Source organism: Pseudoliparis swirei, chromosome 12 (assembly GCF_029220125.1).
Source record: "Pseudoliparis swirei isolate HS2019 ecotype Mariana Trench chromosome 12, NWPU_hadal_v1, whole genome shotgun sequence".
Lineage (NCBI taxonomy): Eukaryota > Metazoa > Chordata > Actinopteri > Perciformes > Liparidae > Pseudoliparis > Pseudoliparis swirei.
Genome location: NC_079399.1, coordinates 16,060,010 through 16,081,390, shown reverse-complemented (window position 1 = coordinate 16,081,390; position 21,381 = coordinate 16,060,010). Strand labels below are relative to the sequence as shown.

Here is a 21,381-nt window from a genome sequence, read left to right as displayed (position 1 = left end):
TAATAATATATTTTTGAAATCACACACAAGTTTTAAATATAGAACAAGAATTTTTATTTTTGAAGGATATAATGATCACACTATTCTCCGACTGTTATTTATGATTTCTAGAAACACAAAAAGGAGGTCTGCCCACTTCATATCGCCTTCTCTCTCTCTCTCTCTCTCTCACTCTCTCTCTGTGTGTGTGTGTGTGTGTGTGTGAGAGAGTGTGTGTCTTCAGATAAAGAGGAGCAGGTGGGACATGTGGGTGGGGCGGCAGTGGAGCAGATTCATCACAGTTTGGCATGTGTGTAACAGTGTGTGTGTTTTCTTTGTCCTGCCTATCTTATTTACCAGTGACTGATGCACACACACACACACGCACACACACACACACACACTGAACATGAGAGTGTAGTAAGAGCTCAGTTGAATTAAAGAGAGATTTTAAATGTGCAGGCGGTCAAACATATGAACACGTGTTTAGAGTTTAGAGAGTGAGTTTCATCTTTGCTCGTAGCTGCAGGACCCAGATCTAGTTGTCCATTCGCTGCCTGTTCGCTGACAGTTTCTCATTTTTCAATATGCAAATGATCTTTGCAGCATAAACAGCTGTTGATAGTTATACAGAGAATATTTAACATTAATAGAAGTCCCTGACGGCTACTCAATGGAAATGAGGTAGACTATCACGAGTGAGCACGAGGGAGAGACAATTTAGTGAGGATCAAAGAGTGACAAACGTATTCCTCTCTGTACAATTAAAGTGTTGCTGTTGCTGTTAAGAGAGTAACGGCATGTGGCGTGTTCTCTGCTCTCTAGATCTCAATCCAATCTGCGGCATAAAGTGCATTGGGATTATTACCACGATGCAGAGCCGCGACCTGTGAGGAGGGTCCCAGTGATTTCGCTCGAGGGTGGGATCAGACGTAATCTGAGCATCCACGGGGGTGATGACATAATCAACGTCTTAGAATAAGCCTCAAAGCTCCAGTAACTGGTTTCACTGGTTTACACAGTTTGCTCGAGGAGAAGAGCATTGATTCAGCTGAATCATATCTGAAAGATCAATTATAATATTTAGAGGTGATGTGTATGCAAGTTCTATCGTCCTCATATCAAGATAAATAAATAAGTCGTCGTGCCATGTCTAGGCCAAAGATTCATATAATAAGTTTTACGTTTTTCTTTCTTAGAGTTGTATCTGTGACAAATCATATGGTGGATTGTTGCATAATGTCTTAATTTGTGAGAAAAAATATCTATTTTATTTGGTATTAACAAGTTGATTTAGTACTAAATATATTGCCCTTTAAAAAAAAGATGTCCTTGAATTGTTCTGTGTATTTGTTTCTGCAGTGCCAGATCTCCCAGGCCCTGAACGGGGTCTCCGACAAAGCTAAAGATGCCAAGGAGTTCCTGATCCAACTCAAGAACATGCTGCAGCAGATACAGGTAACACCACCGTGTGACACCTGTGTGAAATATGCTGTTTATGCATATCTCCATCTCATATGTGAAAGTGTCGTTGAAGCCATGTCATGTCAAGATAGCTTTTTAAAATTTTTTAAATGACAATATTTGTGTCAGCAGTGACACATCATGGACTTCGGAAGAGAAAAGGCAAATGGATGCACATTCCCCAACATTATCCTCATTAACTAACACCAGCCTGCATACAGTTAGGATGCTGATGTTTAGCAGCTGGAACGGGGACACACTTGTTTATTTATCTGGCGCCATTTCTCCACGTGGTTGTTTCAAAGCCTCAACATTTCTCCATGAAGGTCTGGCTGTGCAAGATTGCACCAGACCCAGGATCCATGCCCGATCAGTTGTACTCCACATGTCGAGGTCTTTACATCATTTACATCCTCTTTGGTGTTTTGTGTAGACTAAATACATTTTGCTTTGGGGCGGCTGATAATGAGGAATAAGCTCCAAATAAATCACATTTGGACTCACTCACACAGATCCACTGAATCACTGACCTGAAACAAACAATATCAGCCAAATGTGACACACACACACACACACACACACACACACACACACATACACACACACACACACGCACTGCACACTGTAATAAAGTGTCAACCACAGCACTGTGAACAGGCTTTAAGAGTCTTGTTGCAAAATGAAGAGGATTGCATTTAAATAAATGTTTTTAAAAACTTGTGACGTGAGCAATAAATAAATATATATATATATATATAAAATATAAATATCTCCAGCACTCATCCTCTCATAGATCTTAAACTGTGTCCCAAAGTGGAGGAATGCGTGATTGGAAATCCCCACTATCCAAGACCTTATCTCCTCATCCTGTGGGCTCAGGGATGGAAATGCCCCTGTGGATCTTTCTAGTATTAAATGCCAACTCCTGCCGACATACCGGACGTGTTCTGACTCGTTTATGGTTATTGTTTACTCGGCTTCCGGCAAAAAAAATGACTTGGTTAGGTTGAGGGAAATATTGTGGTTTGTGGTTCAAATGAATAATTTCTATAGGTAAGGTGACCTTTGTTGTCATAGTGACAAGAATAAACATTTGGTTAAGCTCAGGGAACAACTTGACTGTCAGAGTGGTCGCCCCCCCCCCCTCCATGCCGCCAATCATCTTCAGAGGATGACGCAACAGACCACGCAGAAGTGTGTCAGATCCTTTCCTGAAGTAAAAGTATCAAGACAGCAGTGTGACGTTACCCCATTACAAGTAAAAGTGTTTATATCAAGTTCTTACTCCAGGAAAAGGGCATAAAACAGGCTTTTTTAGCCAGAAATAACAGTAAAACATTTGAGGTGTTTCGAGGAAATCTCTCTTCTCAAAGACATAAACCTCCATCTTCAAATATGAGGCTGGTCCCCGTGCACACTGGGCTTCACAAAGGGAACACTTCCTACACACACACAGTTGTATAATAATCATGTTGGTTGTAACATCATTATCTAACAATCATGTGGAAAGTTCTTACATTTGGGCACGAACCAGAAGTATTTGTCATTGTTCTTTGCTGTATGATTATGAATGTGTGTCCAGAGGGAACAAAGCGGCAGATGGCGAATATGATGCAGGATTTATTTTTTGTCTACAGTCTATTGAAATAATGAACCCTGTAAAGTGTGAATAAATAATGTTTGTTTCATGAAAACAAAACTGGAGCAAGATCTTTGGTAAATTATCACATCAGGAACAAACAAAGGCTGTTAAATGAAGAAAAATACACCAACAGCACATCTATTTTGGTCTCAGTGTTTATTTACTGATCATTTCTCCCCGAGAGCCCATAAGGAGGGCGACTTTGGGGCCCATCTGATTGTGTGTCTGTGTGTGTGTGTGTTGCTCCAGGAGAACGGCGTGGAGTTTGAAGCTTGCCTCGTGGCCCAGTGCGACTCTCTGATCGAGGCGCTGACCAGACAGAAAGCCAAACTGCTCACCAAAGTCACCAAGGAGAAGGACTACAAGCTGAAGGTGAGTGCTCGTGTGTAGCAGCAGATCCTTTCCACATGCACAAAGACACGTTCTCAAAGCTGCACACACCTCTCATCTCCAGCATTTCTTTACTGGCGAGTATCTTCCTTCCTTCTTTTCTTGCCTTAAGCCAGCAGCATTTTTGGAGTGACTTGATTTTATAGTATTGAAATCTAGCTTTTTACAAGATGTATAGGAGGAGCCTTTCGGAGATCACCGTGTCAAAACAGTCAGAAGTGGACAGACAGAATAATCCAAAAATGCCTTGTGAAATAACCAGTTCTGTCCTGATTTGAAGGCGAAAAACCCCCCAGTTCATCGAGTAAAGCCGAAGCTGAATAGAAAAATGTGATTTTAGTCTCACCAGAGATTTCCAATCAGCCGGGTAGCTTTTGACTCTCGTTCTAAATCCACCTCTGGGCTTTCCCCAAGTCGTAGTGAATCACATGGACGCCCGCCCAGCCTCAACGTGCCCGCCGCCCGACTGACCGTCTGGCTGGTGGCGAGGGATGAAGGGGAGGGGCTTGGGCAGAGGTCCCAAGGACAGCTGTTGTCATTATCTGCGGGCTGAGGATTGAGATTTAGCCAGAGGGCAAAGAGCTGGCGGCAGCATCGAAGCTGGAACCAGAGAACAATAGCTGCATGTAGAAGGCCGATAGACGATTTTAAATGAATACATATTTAGGACATGGTTTCTCTCTAACTGATAACATTATGGGCTCCTAAATATGAAAGAAATCAGACAAGTAACGATAAAAAAACTAATCTAAATTAAAACAAATCACAACCACTATTAAATTAAATTAGGCTAAAGTACAAAATTGCCCTCAAGGAACAACAAAACACATAAAAATCGATGGAACTAATTAAAAACGTTTTTAAAACAAGTGATTTAGTAGATGTTGCTAATTCTGAGCACCTCAGATCTTCGGTAGGGAGCTCCAGAGCCCTTAAACTCTTAATTATGAATAATATATGATTATATTTAAATGGTTTAATGCTCACACTGTGCAGAAATAATTAACCAGAAATGTCCACACATTAGTCACACTAAACCCACAACTCAGAAAACCCCACACAACCTTTCCCTATTTTAATTCTGAGACTGAACACAGCTTGTGTTTGTTGTTGGCTGACTTTAAACTAAATGTGAGTTATATAACAGCAGTTCCAAGAAAGAACAACTTTGTTCGTGCCAGTGGACGGAGCAGGCTTTGAAAACACACAAACGTCTATTTCAATGCACCTTCATATTTTCAGACGGTGGACTCACCCTTTGACCTTCTACTTTTCAAAAGCCTTTTAATCTATATTTGTAGGGACAGTACAGCTTTTACCAGACACAAAACAACAAATCAGAAAAGATCAAGGAAAATATAAAGACTGTGTCTACCGCAAGAAAAGCAGATGTTTATAAAAACCACCAAAGCCAGAGGCTTAATCCCTTAAAGGCAACATATGTGACTTTCTTCACATTTCAACTGATATTAAAATATGTGAGTACTCACAATAATTACTTTTGATGACAGTGTTGGAGTCTTTTGGGTTTTATTTGTTTTTGCTTAAAACTAATTTTTTATTTTAGCCAGTAATGTTGGTTACAGTAAGTATGAGACTCACATATGGGCTGAGCACATTGGATGATACATTACATATCACATCATGTTATCTGGCTAAAGAAACACAGTTCTGTAGTCATACCACTGCCCACCAGCCAAAGGATGTTTTTAATATGTGTACTTATACATATAGTAATGTAACATAGAATCTGTGTGTCAGTGTTACTAATCTGTACTAGACGCATATTTCTATTTCTATATCTGTCAAGACATTCCTGAAATATTGTATCCCTATTTTGGCATCACCTCAGCGTGACTGTTTTCCGCGCCATGTGTCGTGAGTGCTGCCTCAGCTAACTCTTCCTTAAAGGGGAACTACAGATGCGTTTTACATCAGGCTCTGTCCAGGGGTGGACAAGTACTACTGCTACTAATGTGTGAAAACAAGTTGTATGAAGCCTTTTGTTGCTCTTACTGGAGCTGCAAAAAGTCTTATAAATGTATTTGGCCTCAAGTGATGTCACCTGAGTCAGCGTCGGCTGGGTGTGAAGACGAAAAAGAGAATATTCTCGGGGTGTGGAGTTAGACTCATCATCCTCTTCTCCGCTTGAGACCAGAGGCTATAGCTCCTCGTAGCGTAACACACAGAACTCAACTTTCTGTGGGGGAGTTGCATTGTGGGTAATGTGGGCATTTTGACACGGGAGAAGAATAAATGGGATACAAACGACGATATCTCTGGTTCCTGCTGCTCAAATTGTGATTTATTTGAGCAGAATTTGACAATGTTATGGGAGAGCAATAAGTAGAGGTCTTTTCACGTCTTATCTACCTAAATCTAATTTAAAAATGAACCCCAAAAATGAGGTAAAATGTCCTTATTTTTCAACATTCCCACATTTCACAATATCCTCACTCTAAAGGTGTTTGTCTTCACAAAGATGCACGTTCAAGAGTACACACACACACACACACACACACACACAATTGATAAAGCTGCCAGGAGCACGTGGGAGGGGGCTCACGGCGCATCTCAGCGGGAAATTGAAATAGATCTGAGATTTACTGCACGCTTCACACTCCATGTTGTTTACAGGAGATAAGAGCAGGTTTCTTCTCCTGGTTAATTATTTAGATGTTTGTGTGTGTGTTTTGCTAAAGTCGAATTATGTCTGCATGAATGTGTTAAGGTGAAATATAGCCTCAAGAAAAATATATTTATATAAATATAATTTGACCTTTAATGACATTTTCTTTGTACCTTTGATTCATTCTTTAACCACCCGTATCTTAAATCCTAAATCCATCTTTAAAACATAGCTCTAAACCAAACCTCTTCACACATCACAACCAAGTGCATTAAACAAACTGCTTCACTAAATAAATACACATGATATTAATGTTATGATTTTGATTGAAACTTGTCACTTTTTTTGTGGGAATTGTAAGCAAAACAAAAGACAAATAAAAGACAAACGCACGATATGAAGATGTAGCCGTTGGGTAATGTTTATTCACGGTATATTTCTAGATCAGACATAAAAAATTGCTTCATGAGAATAATAAGTAAACAAATGGTTAAAGAAAAAGATAAAAATAAATCAAACTTGGCAAACGCCAGTCTGAACCGGTGGGTTTCAAGCAGCTGTTCCCACAGTGATATGAGAGGTTGAACATTACCGTAGAAAAGTCAGGCAAAATAATCCATATATGGTTTCTTGTAAAGTGCATTGGACCAGTTTCATCCAATATTTCTGCTGTTTCCTTCACCACAGCCTCCGTACCTTCTGCTCTGACCCTCTTTGACTCTCAGTTCATGCTCTTCATAGTTCAGTTCATACAGCAGTTGACAGGTGAATAATTAACTGTGATCTCATTAACCATCAAATAAAAACGAGGGGCTTAATTTCCAACGCTCTGTCTAATTAACTCTCTGATTCATTTAGGCGGCCATTGGGTAACGGTGTAATTAATTATCCACGATCCACGAGCCATCATTTTTTTCTGTCTACTTTTCCCTCGCTTAACCTTTTTAAAATTTGCTGATCAATACATATTAAACACATACATCTATGAAGATAATTAAATATCACAGATCAGTTGGAATGTGGTGCAGGGATTATTAAATATAAACAAAAGGCTAATAAGGCGGTGACAGTTCACTGCGTTTTAATTCGCCTCATCTCGACTGCTTGTGACAACGCGTCCAGATCTCATTTCCCTGCAGATTTCATCCAACAGATAGCATGTGATGTCTGAGTGTGTGTGTGTGTGTGTGTGTGTGTGTGTGTGTGTGTGTCTGTTGGCTGATAGCGGGACAGGATGCCAGGAAAACAAAGTTTTTTTTTTCAAGATGTCTTCCAAACGTTGGATTATAAAGTCCTGCTGTCTGCTCGCCTGCCAGCCACAGACTCACCTGTTGTTCCAGCCAGTCCCAATCACTTGATCCCCCCTGATCCTCACACCTGCTCCACAGTCATAGCATCGAGCTGCCAACCCGGCCTTTTTCTTCTGTTGGCTAAATGTCTGTATTGTCACACATTGCATTTATCATTTTTCTGCACTCTCCTTGTTTCTTTGTGGCGTTGCTGAATGGCATGGGCAGGCTTTGTGGCCTCTTTGTATATGTACTAGCCCATTTCCACCTACTGTACACCACGTCAGATTATCTATGTGTGTGTGTGTGTGTGTGTAGGTGTATGTATATGTGTGTATATATATGTTTATGTTTATGTCTGACATTTTTGTACTTGTTTTATGTTTATATCACTAAACAAATAAAAAATTTAAATGACAAAAAACATTATCTATTGAGCAATCCCAGACCATCGGGTTAAATCTTTAGGGGGGGTTTAGTTTGTAGTTTTTTTTACCTCAACCAGGAAGCACTTGGTCGGGCTACTTATTTGGGCTGTTTGCCATTTAAAGTACTTTTCTCTCTCTCTGCACTTTATTTCAACATAAAAACACATTTTCTCATTAGGGGTTCATAGTCTATTAATTGTCTTTTTCAGGTTAACTTTTAACATCTACCATTTCTGACCTGCGTCTTTGTCTCAGGTGGTGCGTGACCAGATGACCCACTGCACCATGAAGCTCCGCCAGACCACCGGCATGATGGAGTTCTGCCTGGAAGTCCTCAAGGAGAACGATCCCAGTGGATTCCTCCAGGTATCCCATCCCCTGTGTGTGTGTGTGTGTGTGTGTGTGTGAGATCATGGCATCTGCCTGTCTCCCTAAGCACTTGGGAAGGAAAACAACTTGTTAGAATATCTTAGCTGTGAGAGAATGACTCATTCTCGAGTCTCTTTTGGAGAATTGATCATTATGAGAAACACAGCACCGTTCTCTTTTAAAACCAGAGGTGAGACTCAACTTTCAGAGATCACACACGCGGCATAAACAGTGGGGTCTATACTGCATTGAAAGAATTCTACTTTCATAAAGTGTTTAAAACCAAAATGCTAAATATAAAAGTTAAAAGGAAGAAGGAAGCAAGGAACTTAGTTCCTTTGAGGCTAAGAGGAGACATCAGCAGCGCAGGGAGCCTCTGATGTTTGTGAAGCCTGCACATCTAAAAACACTACGCAGTGTAAGGAGGAAGACTGAGAATAACAACACACACACACACACTCACACACACAATAAATACTGAAGCTGATCCATTTATAATTGACGGTCTCAGCACGTTATCAGCAGGCTCAGATGCTTTGTGGCCGATCAATAGTTATTGATCCATATATTGTGAGGTCAAACTGCAAAAGGTCAAATGTCACACGTGCACCTGATTATACGAGACGTTAGGTTTAATGTTCGCGTTGGGGTCAGGAACACAGTTTGATGGGACTTTTTATGCAAAACTTCTCTGTCCAGATCCCCAAATATGAATTAATATACTGAGACATAAGTAACGTGACTCTGTACAATTTAGTTTTTCATGTCTTGCTTGCAAAGCTCATATAGCTTAAAAGAAAATATGGTAAATGCCTCATTTTGTCACCATCATCAAATGTGCAAAACAAGTTATGGCATTTGGACTGGTTTCTACCTCAATACCTTTCTAATATTGTTTTGGTAATGTTGAAGGGAAAAGTTTTGCAATTATTTACATTGTCACATACACAGCTGCCAGTGTGAGACAAGGGTTACATGGCAAAGAAGCAGAATCATAAGTACCGTATATCAAAAGTAAAGAATAAAGGTTGGTCTTTTAATCTCCATATTATACATTTATATTGAATTATATTAAATGAAATTCTATTGTCTCTTCTGGTTGTGAATCATTTCTTTTCCTGTAAAGAGATAGCAACAGAGAAATAGATTAATGTGAAAGAGAGAGATGACATATCGATCAAAGACACTCCTTAGGGACACACACACACACCCCTTTGCTTACAATTCATCTGAATATTTTATAATGTATTGATTATGGTCCTTTATCGTTGCCAACATCTAAATCCTAACAAGTCTCTTAAATGAATTAAGGCATGATATCGCTTCACATGTGTAAGTACAATACAGTTTGAAGGGATGTGAAGTGAGGAACATTAAGCTCGATGAAGCTAATTACGCTGTAATGCTCAAGGATGAATCTTCAAATACTAGGCTCATGTTTTCAAGAAGATCCCGTCACCTTTTTTTTTGCAGTCGAGAGTTTAATGTAATGTATTCACTTTCCCTCCCTTGAGGCAAAACAGATCTTACCAGCAGGCGAGGGTTCTAATTCTGAGCCTTAAATATTTGCACTAATGTGTAATAAAGCCGGCTAATGGAAGTGAAGCCAGAGCAGAGGAGCTGTTCTCGATGCCGGGAGGGAAGCACAGCCCTGTGAGCCTCCTGATATTGAGTTAAGATGCTCTTATTTCCTCTGTTGGTTTGGCTCTTCACATCTTTTCACGTGCTTATCTTCCAACATTATGTGTGTGTGTGTGTGTGTAGATCTCAGATGCTCTGATCAAGAGGGTCATATCATCTCAGGACCAGTGGGTGAAGGGGGCCCTGGAGCCAAAAGTAGGCCCTGAGTTTGACCTCACCCTCGGCACCGACTCGCTGCTCCAAACCATCCTGCAGCTGGACTTCTACCAGGGCAAAGGTGAAGACGGGAAAACACACACTACCTACTACACTACCTACTCAAATGTCAATAATGTATTATACCTTTGTTAACTGTATCGTACCTTGATTCTAATTCCTATGAATTGTTTTTAATCAACTAATCGTATTCTTAACTTCTCTGTATTCACACTTGTATTTAAAGGAGTAATCCATCCATTTAGTAGTGAGCTCATAAAGATGGGGGGGGGGGGGGGGGGGGGTCTAACAAAGAACTGATTGAAAAAGAACCATCACTTTCAATGTAGATGAGGCTGAGGCTGCAGCTGAGAGATCCTGACTTATATTATATAGTACGGGTCGATCTCCACTCTACATTTCCCATAATGCAACTGATTGTGTCATTATGCCATTTGAACATAATGACACATCTTATCTTATCTCTCACTTGGTTAAAAGAACCACGTACATTTAAGGGTCAATAAAAAAAGGTTTGCAAAATGGCTTCTAAACTGCGTTCAGTTCATTTTAAAGGAGATCATTTAGGTCAATTAAATGATGTTCTTGGAAGCGACATGAGTGTATTTCACTCTTCCAATATTAGAAGACTAGCAGAGGGGGTAACCATCTTGGAATCAGGCTTGAACGCTCCCAAATCATCATAATAAAGGATTTCCTGTTGTTCTCATACTGCTGAGCATTAGACGCTCGCTGCTTGGTGAACATCCATGGGTTATTTTCTTATACTTTTAAACCTCCTGAGCCACAGAATACTTTACAATCTTATTTATATTGCCCAACATCACAAATCACAAACGTAGAGGCTCAAGGGAATTTACAACCAGGAGAGCATTCGACACCCTCTTCTGTCCTAACTTTCAATTTGAATTACGAAATACATCCCAAAAAAATATTTTTTAATGGGGAAAAACAGGAAGAAACCTGAAGACCAACTAATGAGGGATCCACTTTCGCTGGACAGACAAACGTGTGTACAGAATAACCAACTTATAAAAATGTACAGTATGGTGGAGTCCGTACATAAAACATACAAAGCAACAAAAAAAACCTCTGGCAACAAAAAAGCCCCTTGATGTTATATTTGAATAATCATAAAACCTGTAGTTTTGGTCTTTCTTGCCTTCAGAGGTCTCTTCTCGCTGTACAACAATGTACGAAGCTGATTAGCTATTCATTGGCTGTTGCTACCCAGCAACCAGTTGGCGCGCATGAATAAACACAACGTGCTCGACTGGATTCTTAAGAGATCTCCCTGGTGTATTGTTAATGTACATTAAATATGTAATCAGCACTCTGCGTATCTCATTGTAATACGGCTCAACCTTGGGAATAAAGATCAGGGGTTTCGATGTCGATTGTTTTTAAAGTCAGACGACATGAAACCCATCTGTTCCCCCACTGTCACGTCCCATTGACCATCAGGAACAAAGCAATGGAGTTTAAACATGGAGCATTTTAGTCGTTCGACTTCCTGAGCAACTACACACTTTCTGCTTCATAAGTAGCCTGAAATTATTCTCCTAATTATAAGTTATCATTGGCCGTCTGAACTGAATGAGTTGCTCTGGATCACTAGTTTCTTCAGTCTTGATGTGCCCTGTAAATGAACAACCACTCAACTAACTAAAACTTTCCATAAACTGGGGCAAACACTACAGACGTGGGTTTTTCCCATTTAATTATTACCAGATTACATATTTGTTACCAGGAAACTTCCAAGAAGTAGTTGGGCAATTAATTACTGATAAAATAAAGCATCCGCCACTTATTTGACCAATGATACAACCGGGCTCAAAGTAATGCAACGTTAATGGGGCATTAGTCGAGTTAAAAAGAAATAAACACATTTCTTTAAAGACATATAAACTAAACACACATGGAGGGTCAGTAATCAGTGTGAAATTGTTTAAAACAAACAAAACAGCAGCTTAGTCAGCCAAAGAAGAGCCGACATCTGTGTTCAGGTGGAGTCTTTATAGCGGGAACCAGACGCTGGGTGACGAGCAACAACGTCAAGGTCTAAATGCTGTTGCAAGGCTTTTTAATTTCTATTTAAGTGAGATAAAAAATACTGGAAGCGGTCCAAAAAATATCAACCAAGTCTTATTATAGGATCCTCCTCCGAATGCTCACCCCCCCCCCCCCCCCCACAGTATCTTCTGACCTCAATGCCCTCAATCGGAGAGAAATCCCTGATTTTCATGCTCAGCAAACCCTCACACAGTTTGAATTTCTCAGATTATGTCTTGTTGTGTTTAATGCTCCATTGTGAAGTGATCCAAATGAAGGGTTACCATTTGTAATTCAAACTCTCACTCTGTGAAGTCAAAGATCAAATAAGAACGAATGATTGCCAAAAGTACAAAATAACCAGATGTTCAAAAGTAGCAAAAGTGATTGTTACATTTCAGTTTTATGCTTGAAGTAGAAATATTGACGAAAGCAAACAGGAAACCAAGTTACTTAAAAAGACCAAACCTTCATGTTCGTAGTTTGTCGTCTTTGTAGTTGCAGCGTTTTCTGATCTAATATTGGATATTTGGGAAAAGAAACTCCTGCTGTGTCCTAATATGCTGATGATACAACATTTTACATTGATGACATGTACAATACCTACATCTTTCAAAATGACTTACATGATTTAAGAAGTATTTATAAATTCTAATAGTATGACCTACAAGTCAATGGTATATGGTTAAAACAAAAACATTTACACACAGTTTGAAAATGAATGATCATAAGGCTTTTGCGATGCTGTTGGTCATTTTGGTGACACGCTGACGCTCTTCACTGCTTCATGTGAATATTTACCTCTTGTCATGTTTCTAAATCTCTGCGCCGGTCTCACTCTCAGTTGCAGCTGCTTTATGTGTCATCTTCCGTCCATGTGCTCTTGCATTAAAACATCCAAACCAACGTCATATTTACAGATGTGCAGGAGAATCCGTTATTGTCCCACAGCGTCTACCTGGTCTCTGCATGGTTATTGTTTTCCAGCTCCTCTGCAGAATAGTGCTGCCTTCACCGGAGCACAACGTTTCCATATAAGTCACAGAAATGTGTAGCCTGAAGTACTTCTCTGTTTCCCATGCTATTCTTAGCTGACTAGTCCTTTGACTTTTTCTATGGAAATAATAACAATACTCTATCAGCGTAAATATAATCAGAAAAAAGTGTATTCAACATGATCCCCAAATTTCAGAATCACAATTCTTGTATTGTTATATGGAATAAACAATTCGGGTTAAGCTTTTTTTCAATTCGGATTTCTTTTTAATTAAACGCGAATATGTGGATTTAAAGTATAGCATACTTCAAATACTAGAAGGAGAATATCCTGCTGCAAATATGAACACAAATGATCAAATGTATGCGGGATATGGTGGTTGTGCGTGAATCAAAGAACTACTTTGGCTACAAATACTGTCACACATATCATAGATATTGATCCACTGAGTCGACGAGTGCAGTCACATCAACCCTGTTCCCTCTGTCATGACTGCTGCAGAATTCATCATCACTCTGAGATCTCCACTCGTGTGTTCAGTGGTTATTTTTACTCTGATGTTGTTGTTTGTGTGTTTGTTTCAGCTCCTTTTGGAATGCAGTCCTGTGTGTTCGCACACGTTTTACCACCAGGCTCAGACAGATAGGACATGTATTAGAAAATCATTTGATATCATGCTGGTCCCTTCATTTTTTGATTTCTAATTAACAAGCCAAGATTCCTGATCTGAATCTACCGATTACTGGAATGTATTAGTCTGTCTTGTCAATGGACGGTTTGCATCTCAAAAGGTTGTCCCACCGTGGGAATAACACTAGTTTAGGGAGAGAAGCAAAGGAATAAGCACAATAGTGTTCAACTAAAATGCTGCTGGAGGCCGACTTAAAGCCTCCACCGATTCCCAGAATAAACTCGGACATGTTTTTATCCCCCACGATACAGTAAAGCATCTCTTTCTCTCCCATCAGTTTGTTTCCTTTTCGCTCTTTCTCCTCCCACCCTTTCATTTCTCCCTCCTCTCGTCTTAAACCCTCTCCATCCAATTGCAAATCTGTACGTCTCATCCATCATTTTCTCCCCATCAGTGGAGCCTGGAACCTCGGTGCCGGCGGCTCCTCTCCTGCAGCTGGAGAAGTGCTGCACCAGGAACAACAGCGCCACCTTGGCCTGGAGGGTCACTGCGCCCTCTGTCAGCGCCATCGAGGGCTACATCCTGGAGCTGGACGACGGCAACGGAGGACAGTACCGGGTCTGTGCCTCTTCAAAACACACTGTTATCATGAGTAGTGGGCATCACACACAGTAAACGACCTGTCACCACTAACATGACGTCGTGGAGTAAATTACGTCACTTCCTTTTGATTTCATTATTAATTATCCATATGCTGCTCATCTCTGACTAAAGCCAGATGGTAGTTTGTGTGTGTGTTGAGTGCCATCAGTACACATGCAATTTAAGTGTGCAGGTCTTTACTAATACTTGAGTCCATGTATACACTGTGTGTGCTGAGGCAGGGAACAAACATGTGTATGCATGTAATCTGCATTTGATGCTTACTGAAATGTGTGTGTGTGCCCTCAGGAGGTGTATGTGGGGAATGAGACAGTGTGTACTGTGGACGGCCTTCACTTCAACAGCTCCTACAATGCCAGGGTGAAAGCCTACAATGCTGTCGGTGTGGGGCCGTACAGCAAGACGGTGGTGCTCAAGACCTCTGATGGTAGGCAGGATGTGTGTGTGTGTGTGTGTGTGTGTGTGTGAGGGTGGGTGGGTGTTCTACAGCTTTGCCAAATTGGCACTGCGTGTCTGCTAAAGCAGTGGTTCTCAACTGGTCCGGCTGTGGGACCCACCTTCACACCTAAATGACAAGCCGCGACCTATATCGAGTAACAGTTTCAACTCCTCAAATATATTTAATTAAAAGATGGTGATAGATAGTACCGAATATGTACGCCAACACTAAAACAAGTTAAATGATAAACCAAAATGACCAGCTGGTGGTGATGCAAGAGAGGGAACTATTCCCTTTCATGCTCAATTAGGTGCATTTTAATTAAAAAGCAAAAAGTGTATCTTCAGGATACGAGGTATTACGACATAACAATCAAAATCTTCAGCTTTTTTTTTAAACAGACTAAACGTGACATACAAGTCCAACTACTCAGAAGCATTTTTAAAAGACTCAAATGACCTAAGTTTAACTGAGAATACTCAGTCACTGAATCTATGACACACACTCACGATGGAACAAGTCTGTGTCTTGAGGAGCAGCTTTTCAAACACTCAAAATAATTTAAACCAAAAATGCTAATTCAACAGGATTCATATACAACATTAACTTTTCTAGTGATGAAAAGATATTTCTTTTCAGTCGGTAAATACTGAAAAACATTGTGCTTTACAGAATATTAAGCAGCACCCACTTCAACCTGAGGAGGAATAAAGAATGACAAAAAGAGAGGAAACATGGTAATCTCAAAGAAAAGAAAGGAAGGGAAAGAATATTATACGCGGAAAAGAATGGAGGAAACGAGGAGCGGAGAAAGAAAGAAAAAACAAAGCTGAATAGGGCAAAGGAAGGGAAAGTTAAGAAAAGAAAGGAGTCAGAGAAAGAAGGGGGATGAAAAAAGGGATAGATGACAACATCTTCCACAAGCACAGTGGAATGAAGGTGAGAGTCACACTGAGGCTCTATCTCCCGTTGCCAATTTCAGCAACAATGGGCATTAGTCAGTTTTCTGACTGATAACCGTTTATCCCACCCACCCTCTTTTTTCTCTCCTCGCCAACTCGCCCTCTTTTTCCTCCTCTTCCTGCAAATACACAGAGAAAAGAGGCACGACGAGTGAATGAGGCTGCAGAACAAACACAGATCTGTATGCTCAATTTCTGTAATATCTGGTATAAATCTTTTTTCTGTGTGTGTGTACGTGTGTGTGTATATGTGTGTGTGTGTGTGTGTTTGTGTCTCCACTTCCAATTCAACGATTGCATCTGGTTGTATCCAGCTGATGAAGCATTTCTGCCTTCAGGCAGAGGTAGTAAATTCCTCCCTGATGTTTCTGTTCAGATTTGTGTTGTGCCTTTAGTGTGTCTCTGTGTGTGTGTGCGTTTGTGTGTGTGTGTGTGTGAGTGCCTTTATACTGCAGCTATAAACTCCCCCGCTACATCAGACAGAGCGTTATATATGCCGTGCATGGATTTCCAGACGTAACTCTGTCGAGAAGGAACCAACCGACAATGTGTGTTAATGTGGCAACGGACACGTCTAGACCAGCTGACGGGCGTCCAATCACAGGGGAGGCTGAGCCCTGATGAAAATGACAATTACATCAGGGCTACTTGTCAGCTCCATGAGTCTGAGTTATTTCTTGTTTATAAAAAATAATCACATACAGTCTTGACAAAGTGTGCATTTTCCATTTACTTGCAATTATTACCGTTGCATTGAAAATGCGGAAGGTAATGTTTTGATCGCCGTGTATTTGTATGCGTGCGTGCGTGTTATTCGCATAAGTCAAAAAGCATTAAACCGAATCGCATGACATTTGGTGGGATGATTGGTTATTATCCGGGGACCATTTGATTATATTTTGGGATTGATCGGGTCAAAGGTCAAGGTCATGAAAAAGGTCACAATCTTCTTGAATCGCATGCAATTTGGTGGGATGATTGGTTATTATCCAGGGACCATATGATTAGATTTTGGGATCAATCGGGTCAAAGGTCAAGGTCATGAAAAGGTCAACATCTTCTTTTCACCATAGCGCGGTCAATTTCTCTCCAATTGGCATGCAACTAATGCCAAAATGTTCATAATTCAATGCCCAATCTTGTGATATGCGAAGGTATGCGCTCTACCGAGTGCCCGTTCTAGTTTAGTTATATTATTGTCTGATACAACAATTAATTTCTGCTTATTTAACAAAGAAATCTTGTTAGGATTTGAGTGTTTCCTGTTTTATGTTGAAGTCCCTGTCTCGTTTCCTGTTTCCCTGCTCTTCCCTCCCTGTGCTTGTCTGTTTCTTTCCTGATTGTTTCCAGCCACGCCCTGATTGTTTCCACCTGTGTCTCGTTCCCCTGTGTATTTAATCTGTGTCCTTCTGTTTGTCTGATGTCAGATCGTCTTTTTGTTGTTGTTCCTGTACTGAGAATAAACTCTGTTTTTTGTGAAACTCCTGCTGCGTTTGGGTCCTCCACACCACGCATCCGTAACAAATCTGTTTCTTTCTATTTGACGGATCATCATTTTAATAATTTTAACATTCACATGTTTATTGTTACATATACATACAAATACAGCAAAATAAGTTGCTATTAGATTCTGTATATCATTATATAACATTATCCTGACATGAGTATTTGAAGATTTCTTATTATGACAAGGAGTTATCCTTGTTATAAAGAGAGCAGGTTGTAGTTTTCCACTGTGGCGGCAGCAGTGAGTCCTTATTGATCAGGATGAAAACAATGATATGATGCAGAGCTACTAATATGACATTACTGCACGCTAAGTGGACTCATAGTGACCAGCTGTTGTTTGCCTTCTCCAGTGGCCTGGTTCTCCTTCGACCCCTCCACAGCTCATCGGGACATCGTCCTGACCAATGAAAACCAGACGGTGACCTGCAGCAGCTACGACGACCGCGTGGTGCTGGGAACCGCCGCTTTCTCCAAAGTAACACACCTGTTATCCGTCTTATTGATTTCTATCCGGGGGTTAGATGTATTTCTTCTGTGAGGGAGCGGGGTGATCCAAAATATGTTTCACACAACCACATTTAATCTATTCTACGTCCACTTGAATCTCAGGGCATCCACTACTGGGAGGTCCGCATCGATCGCTATGACAACCACCCGGACCCTGCGTTTGGCGTGGCGAGGATCAACACCATGAAAGACATGATGCTGGGGAAAGACGACAAGGCGTGGGCCATGTACGTGGACAACAACCGCTCCTGGTTCATGCACAACAACTCCCACACCAACAGGTGGGTGGACACTGTTGGTATTTTGATGGGAGACATTTATTGCTGGTATTATATGTCAAGTATCGATCATAAATACAAAAACTATCATTTTAAATGAAACAAAACCATCTCACGGCCATAGTTGAGAGCATACTCACCTCACCTGAAACAGTTTGGTACTGCAGTGCATGGTCAATAAATACTATTATTATATGTGCTCCTCCTACAATCAGCTTAATCACTATATCACAAATAAGAGCTTTGAACACTTCTCCGTTATCCGAGAAGCGCTGGGCACCTTTCTATTAACTTAAATATACTGTCTGTGAGTTTCGTCTCGTGGTTTTGTGTGAGTAATGTTGTGTTAGTCAGTTGTGTGTCTAATAATAATAATAATAACTTTATTTATATCGCACCTTTAAAAACAATGTTTACAAAGTGCTCCACAGAGTCAAAGTAAAACAAGTGGAATAGCAAGAAACCAATATTACATTTAAAAGTATATATTAAAATAAAAAATAAAATGGAAAATAAAAACTAAATAAATAAAAAATGTAATAATGTGATATTGATGTCTATGTTTTGATGTTCAGACACTGCTGTTATGAGTTTACCCATCATGCTTTTTACCGGAACCACATCCACCTCAATCGTGTGGTCATTAATAAAAAAAGAAGTGATTGATCGAAATGTACCGAACAGAACATTAGTTACAGCTTTTAAACGTGTGTGTCTCATTAGAAACTGGGTTTACTTCTTTAATTATAAACAACAGCAGGAAGCAACTTTGTACTCTCTTCTTCTACACACACACACACACATACACACACAGACCAGAGAGTCTCTGCAGCAACTCTCTTCGTGTCACAACGTAACTATCAAACCCTCATTGAACATTTATTGACATCGACAAGCTGAAACACAGCTGACTCTCCACTGACTTTATTCGTGGCTCTCCCCTCTCGGTCCGTCCAGGCGGCGGTATTCTCTGTGCCTTTCAGGTCATTCATCATCTCAGGTGTGTGGCTCATGTTCTTAAACACGTCGATTCCTTCGTGTCTCTCAGCACGCTGACCCTCTCTGAGGCCGGCGTGTTGGAAACGTGGCTGCCGGCATGCTTCCACGTGCAGAGGCGGTTTCACGCCTTAGCAACACAACCCCAGTCACACTCTTCTCCCTCTTTCGGGATAACAAGCAATTAGAGTCAGATCACAGTTCGCAGTCTGAGTTCCCGAGTCTTTGACAAGCTTGTTAAAACAAACGGAGCTCCAGACCGCCGGGACACAAAAGATGAAAATAATAAATTGCTGGATATGAGGTTTACATTTTTAATGCGTTACTTTTTCTTTCAAGCACATGGCACTTTAACGGCACATTTGGAATAGAACCGGAATATTATTCTGGTCCACTTGCAAGCTCAAGTTTAACTTGCTTCTTATGTATATATATATATATATATATATTTAATATTTTTATATTTAATTTAATTTGTCATTAGTATTGTGTATTGTGTATGCATATATGTTGTATATATACATATATATTTGATTTGATATTTTACTTTGTATACTTCTATATCTTTCATCCCTGTTTTTTATATTTTATTTTTTATTCTTGTGTGTTTAGTTTATTGGTGCTGCTACTGCTTCGACAAATTTCCCCTTGGGGATTAATAAAGTATATATCCATCTATCTCTATCTATCTATGATCTGTCGGGGAAGAATGTCAGATGTCAGTCTCCCTGTTTCAATGTGTTCAATCTATTTTGTGTTTTGTGTGTGTGTGTGTGTGTGTGTGTGTAGGGCGGAGGGAGGAATCGCCAAGGGCTCGACGGTTGGCGTCCTGCTGGATCTGACCAAACGCACACTGACTTTCTTCATCAACAAGGAGCAGCATGGACCGACCTCCTTCGAGAACCTGGAAGGGGTCTTCGTACCCGCCGTCAGCCTCAACCGAAACGTGCAGGTCAGTGTGTGTGTGTGTGTGTGTGTGCGTGGGCGTGTTTTACCCATCTTATGGGCAAATACTGATCTGATTACAAAGTCACAGTCACTTATTTTGGGGGGGAAAAATGGGGATAATAGCGTAAATCATTACGTTTTACAGTAAACTTGGGTTAGGGTCATTTAAGTCACTGGTATGTCCCAAAAAGTCAGGAAAACAAGACGTGTGTGTCGTGCAGTGTGTGTTTTCTAGTATAGATAGATAGATATATACTTTATTAATCCCCAAGGGGAAATTTGTCGTCACAGTAGCAGCACCAATAAACTAAACACACAAGAATAAAAAATAAAATATAACATAAAAAACAGGGATGAAAGATATAGAAGTATACAAAGTAAAATATAAAATAAAATATATATGTATGTATTTATACAACATATATGCATACACAATACTAATGACAAATTAAATTAAATATAAAGATATTAAATATAGACAGTGTGCAAAATGCAAAGTGTGTGTATGTGTGTCGTGTAAATAAATGAAATGTGTGAAGTGCAGATCAACATAGTGTGGATATGAAGTTATTATTGTAGTTATTGCACTAGGATCTGGCAAGAGGTGATCTGTTGTACAAGAGGTGATCTGTTGTAAAATATGTATGTGTGTTCGTCTTCAGACAGTCATTGCATGAATGAGCACATTGAGCGATACTGGGAACACTTTCTGTTGATACCAGAGCTGCTCAGACTGGTCAGAGTCAACGCACACGAGTGCATCCTCTTGTTCGTTTGTAACTCTTCGTCGAGCTCTTTGAGGTCAAGCTTTCGGATTTGCAATACTGCTTTTCCTCTGTATTGCATCACTGTAAACTGAATATTCTAAATCAACCAACAATTTGAGAACCTCATTCCCTTCTGTGAACAACCATTTCATAGATTTAAGAATGATTTCATGGATTTAAAATAAAAATCACCAAATATTCAGACATAGGACTGGTACATTCTTTCATGTTGTATTTAATGTCTCCTGATATCCAACATCAAGAATATTTGCAGTGTGTTATCCTGCTACCAATAAACCTGAAGCACTTGAATATAGCATCACATTGTTTTTCTGACGCGTGGGAGTGTAGGAGGACCACGAGAAGGAAACAAACACACTTTATTCAAACTCATGTCACACAAGTTTGAAGCTCCTTTCAATATTAACAACCCGAGAAATGTCAGCTGATTGGTGATTTCTACCAACGGTGAATATTTGGTAGTCCATTATTACATAAGCATGGCTGTAGCTTAAATCATCTGTATCCTTATATATGCAAAATGACCTTGTTTGAATTCACAAGAGGAATAAAAACCAGAGACAG

At 40.1% G+C, this 21,381-nt stretch overlaps 1 protein-coding gene across 1 annotated transcript in view; it reads left to right on the top strand.

The window, feature by feature from the left end:
- The window catches only part of LOC130202945 (E3 ubiquitin-protein ligase TRIM9), a 43,133-nt gene that overhangs the window by 17,147 nt on the left and 4,605 nt on the right, over positions 1 to 21,381 (top strand). Inside the window, exons 2-10 of the mRNA XM_056428841.1 lie at positions 1,342 to 1,437; positions 3,335 to 3,457; positions 8,077 to 8,187; positions 9,955 to 10,108; positions 14,182 to 14,345; positions 14,679 to 14,817; positions 17,651 to 17,775; positions 17,910 to 18,088; positions 19,871 to 20,033. Of these exons, the coding sequence (XP_056284816.1) occupies positions 1,342 to 1,437; positions 3,335 to 3,457; positions 8,077 to 8,187; positions 9,955 to 10,108; positions 14,182 to 14,345; positions 14,679 to 14,817; positions 17,651 to 17,775; positions 17,910 to 18,088; positions 19,871 to 20,033 (1,254 nt within the window). The remainder of the gene's footprint in view (positions 1 to 1,341; positions 1,438 to 3,334; positions 3,458 to 8,076; positions 8,188 to 9,954; positions 10,109 to 14,181; positions 14,346 to 14,678; positions 14,818 to 17,650; positions 17,776 to 17,909; positions 18,089 to 19,870; positions 20,034 to 21,381) is intronic.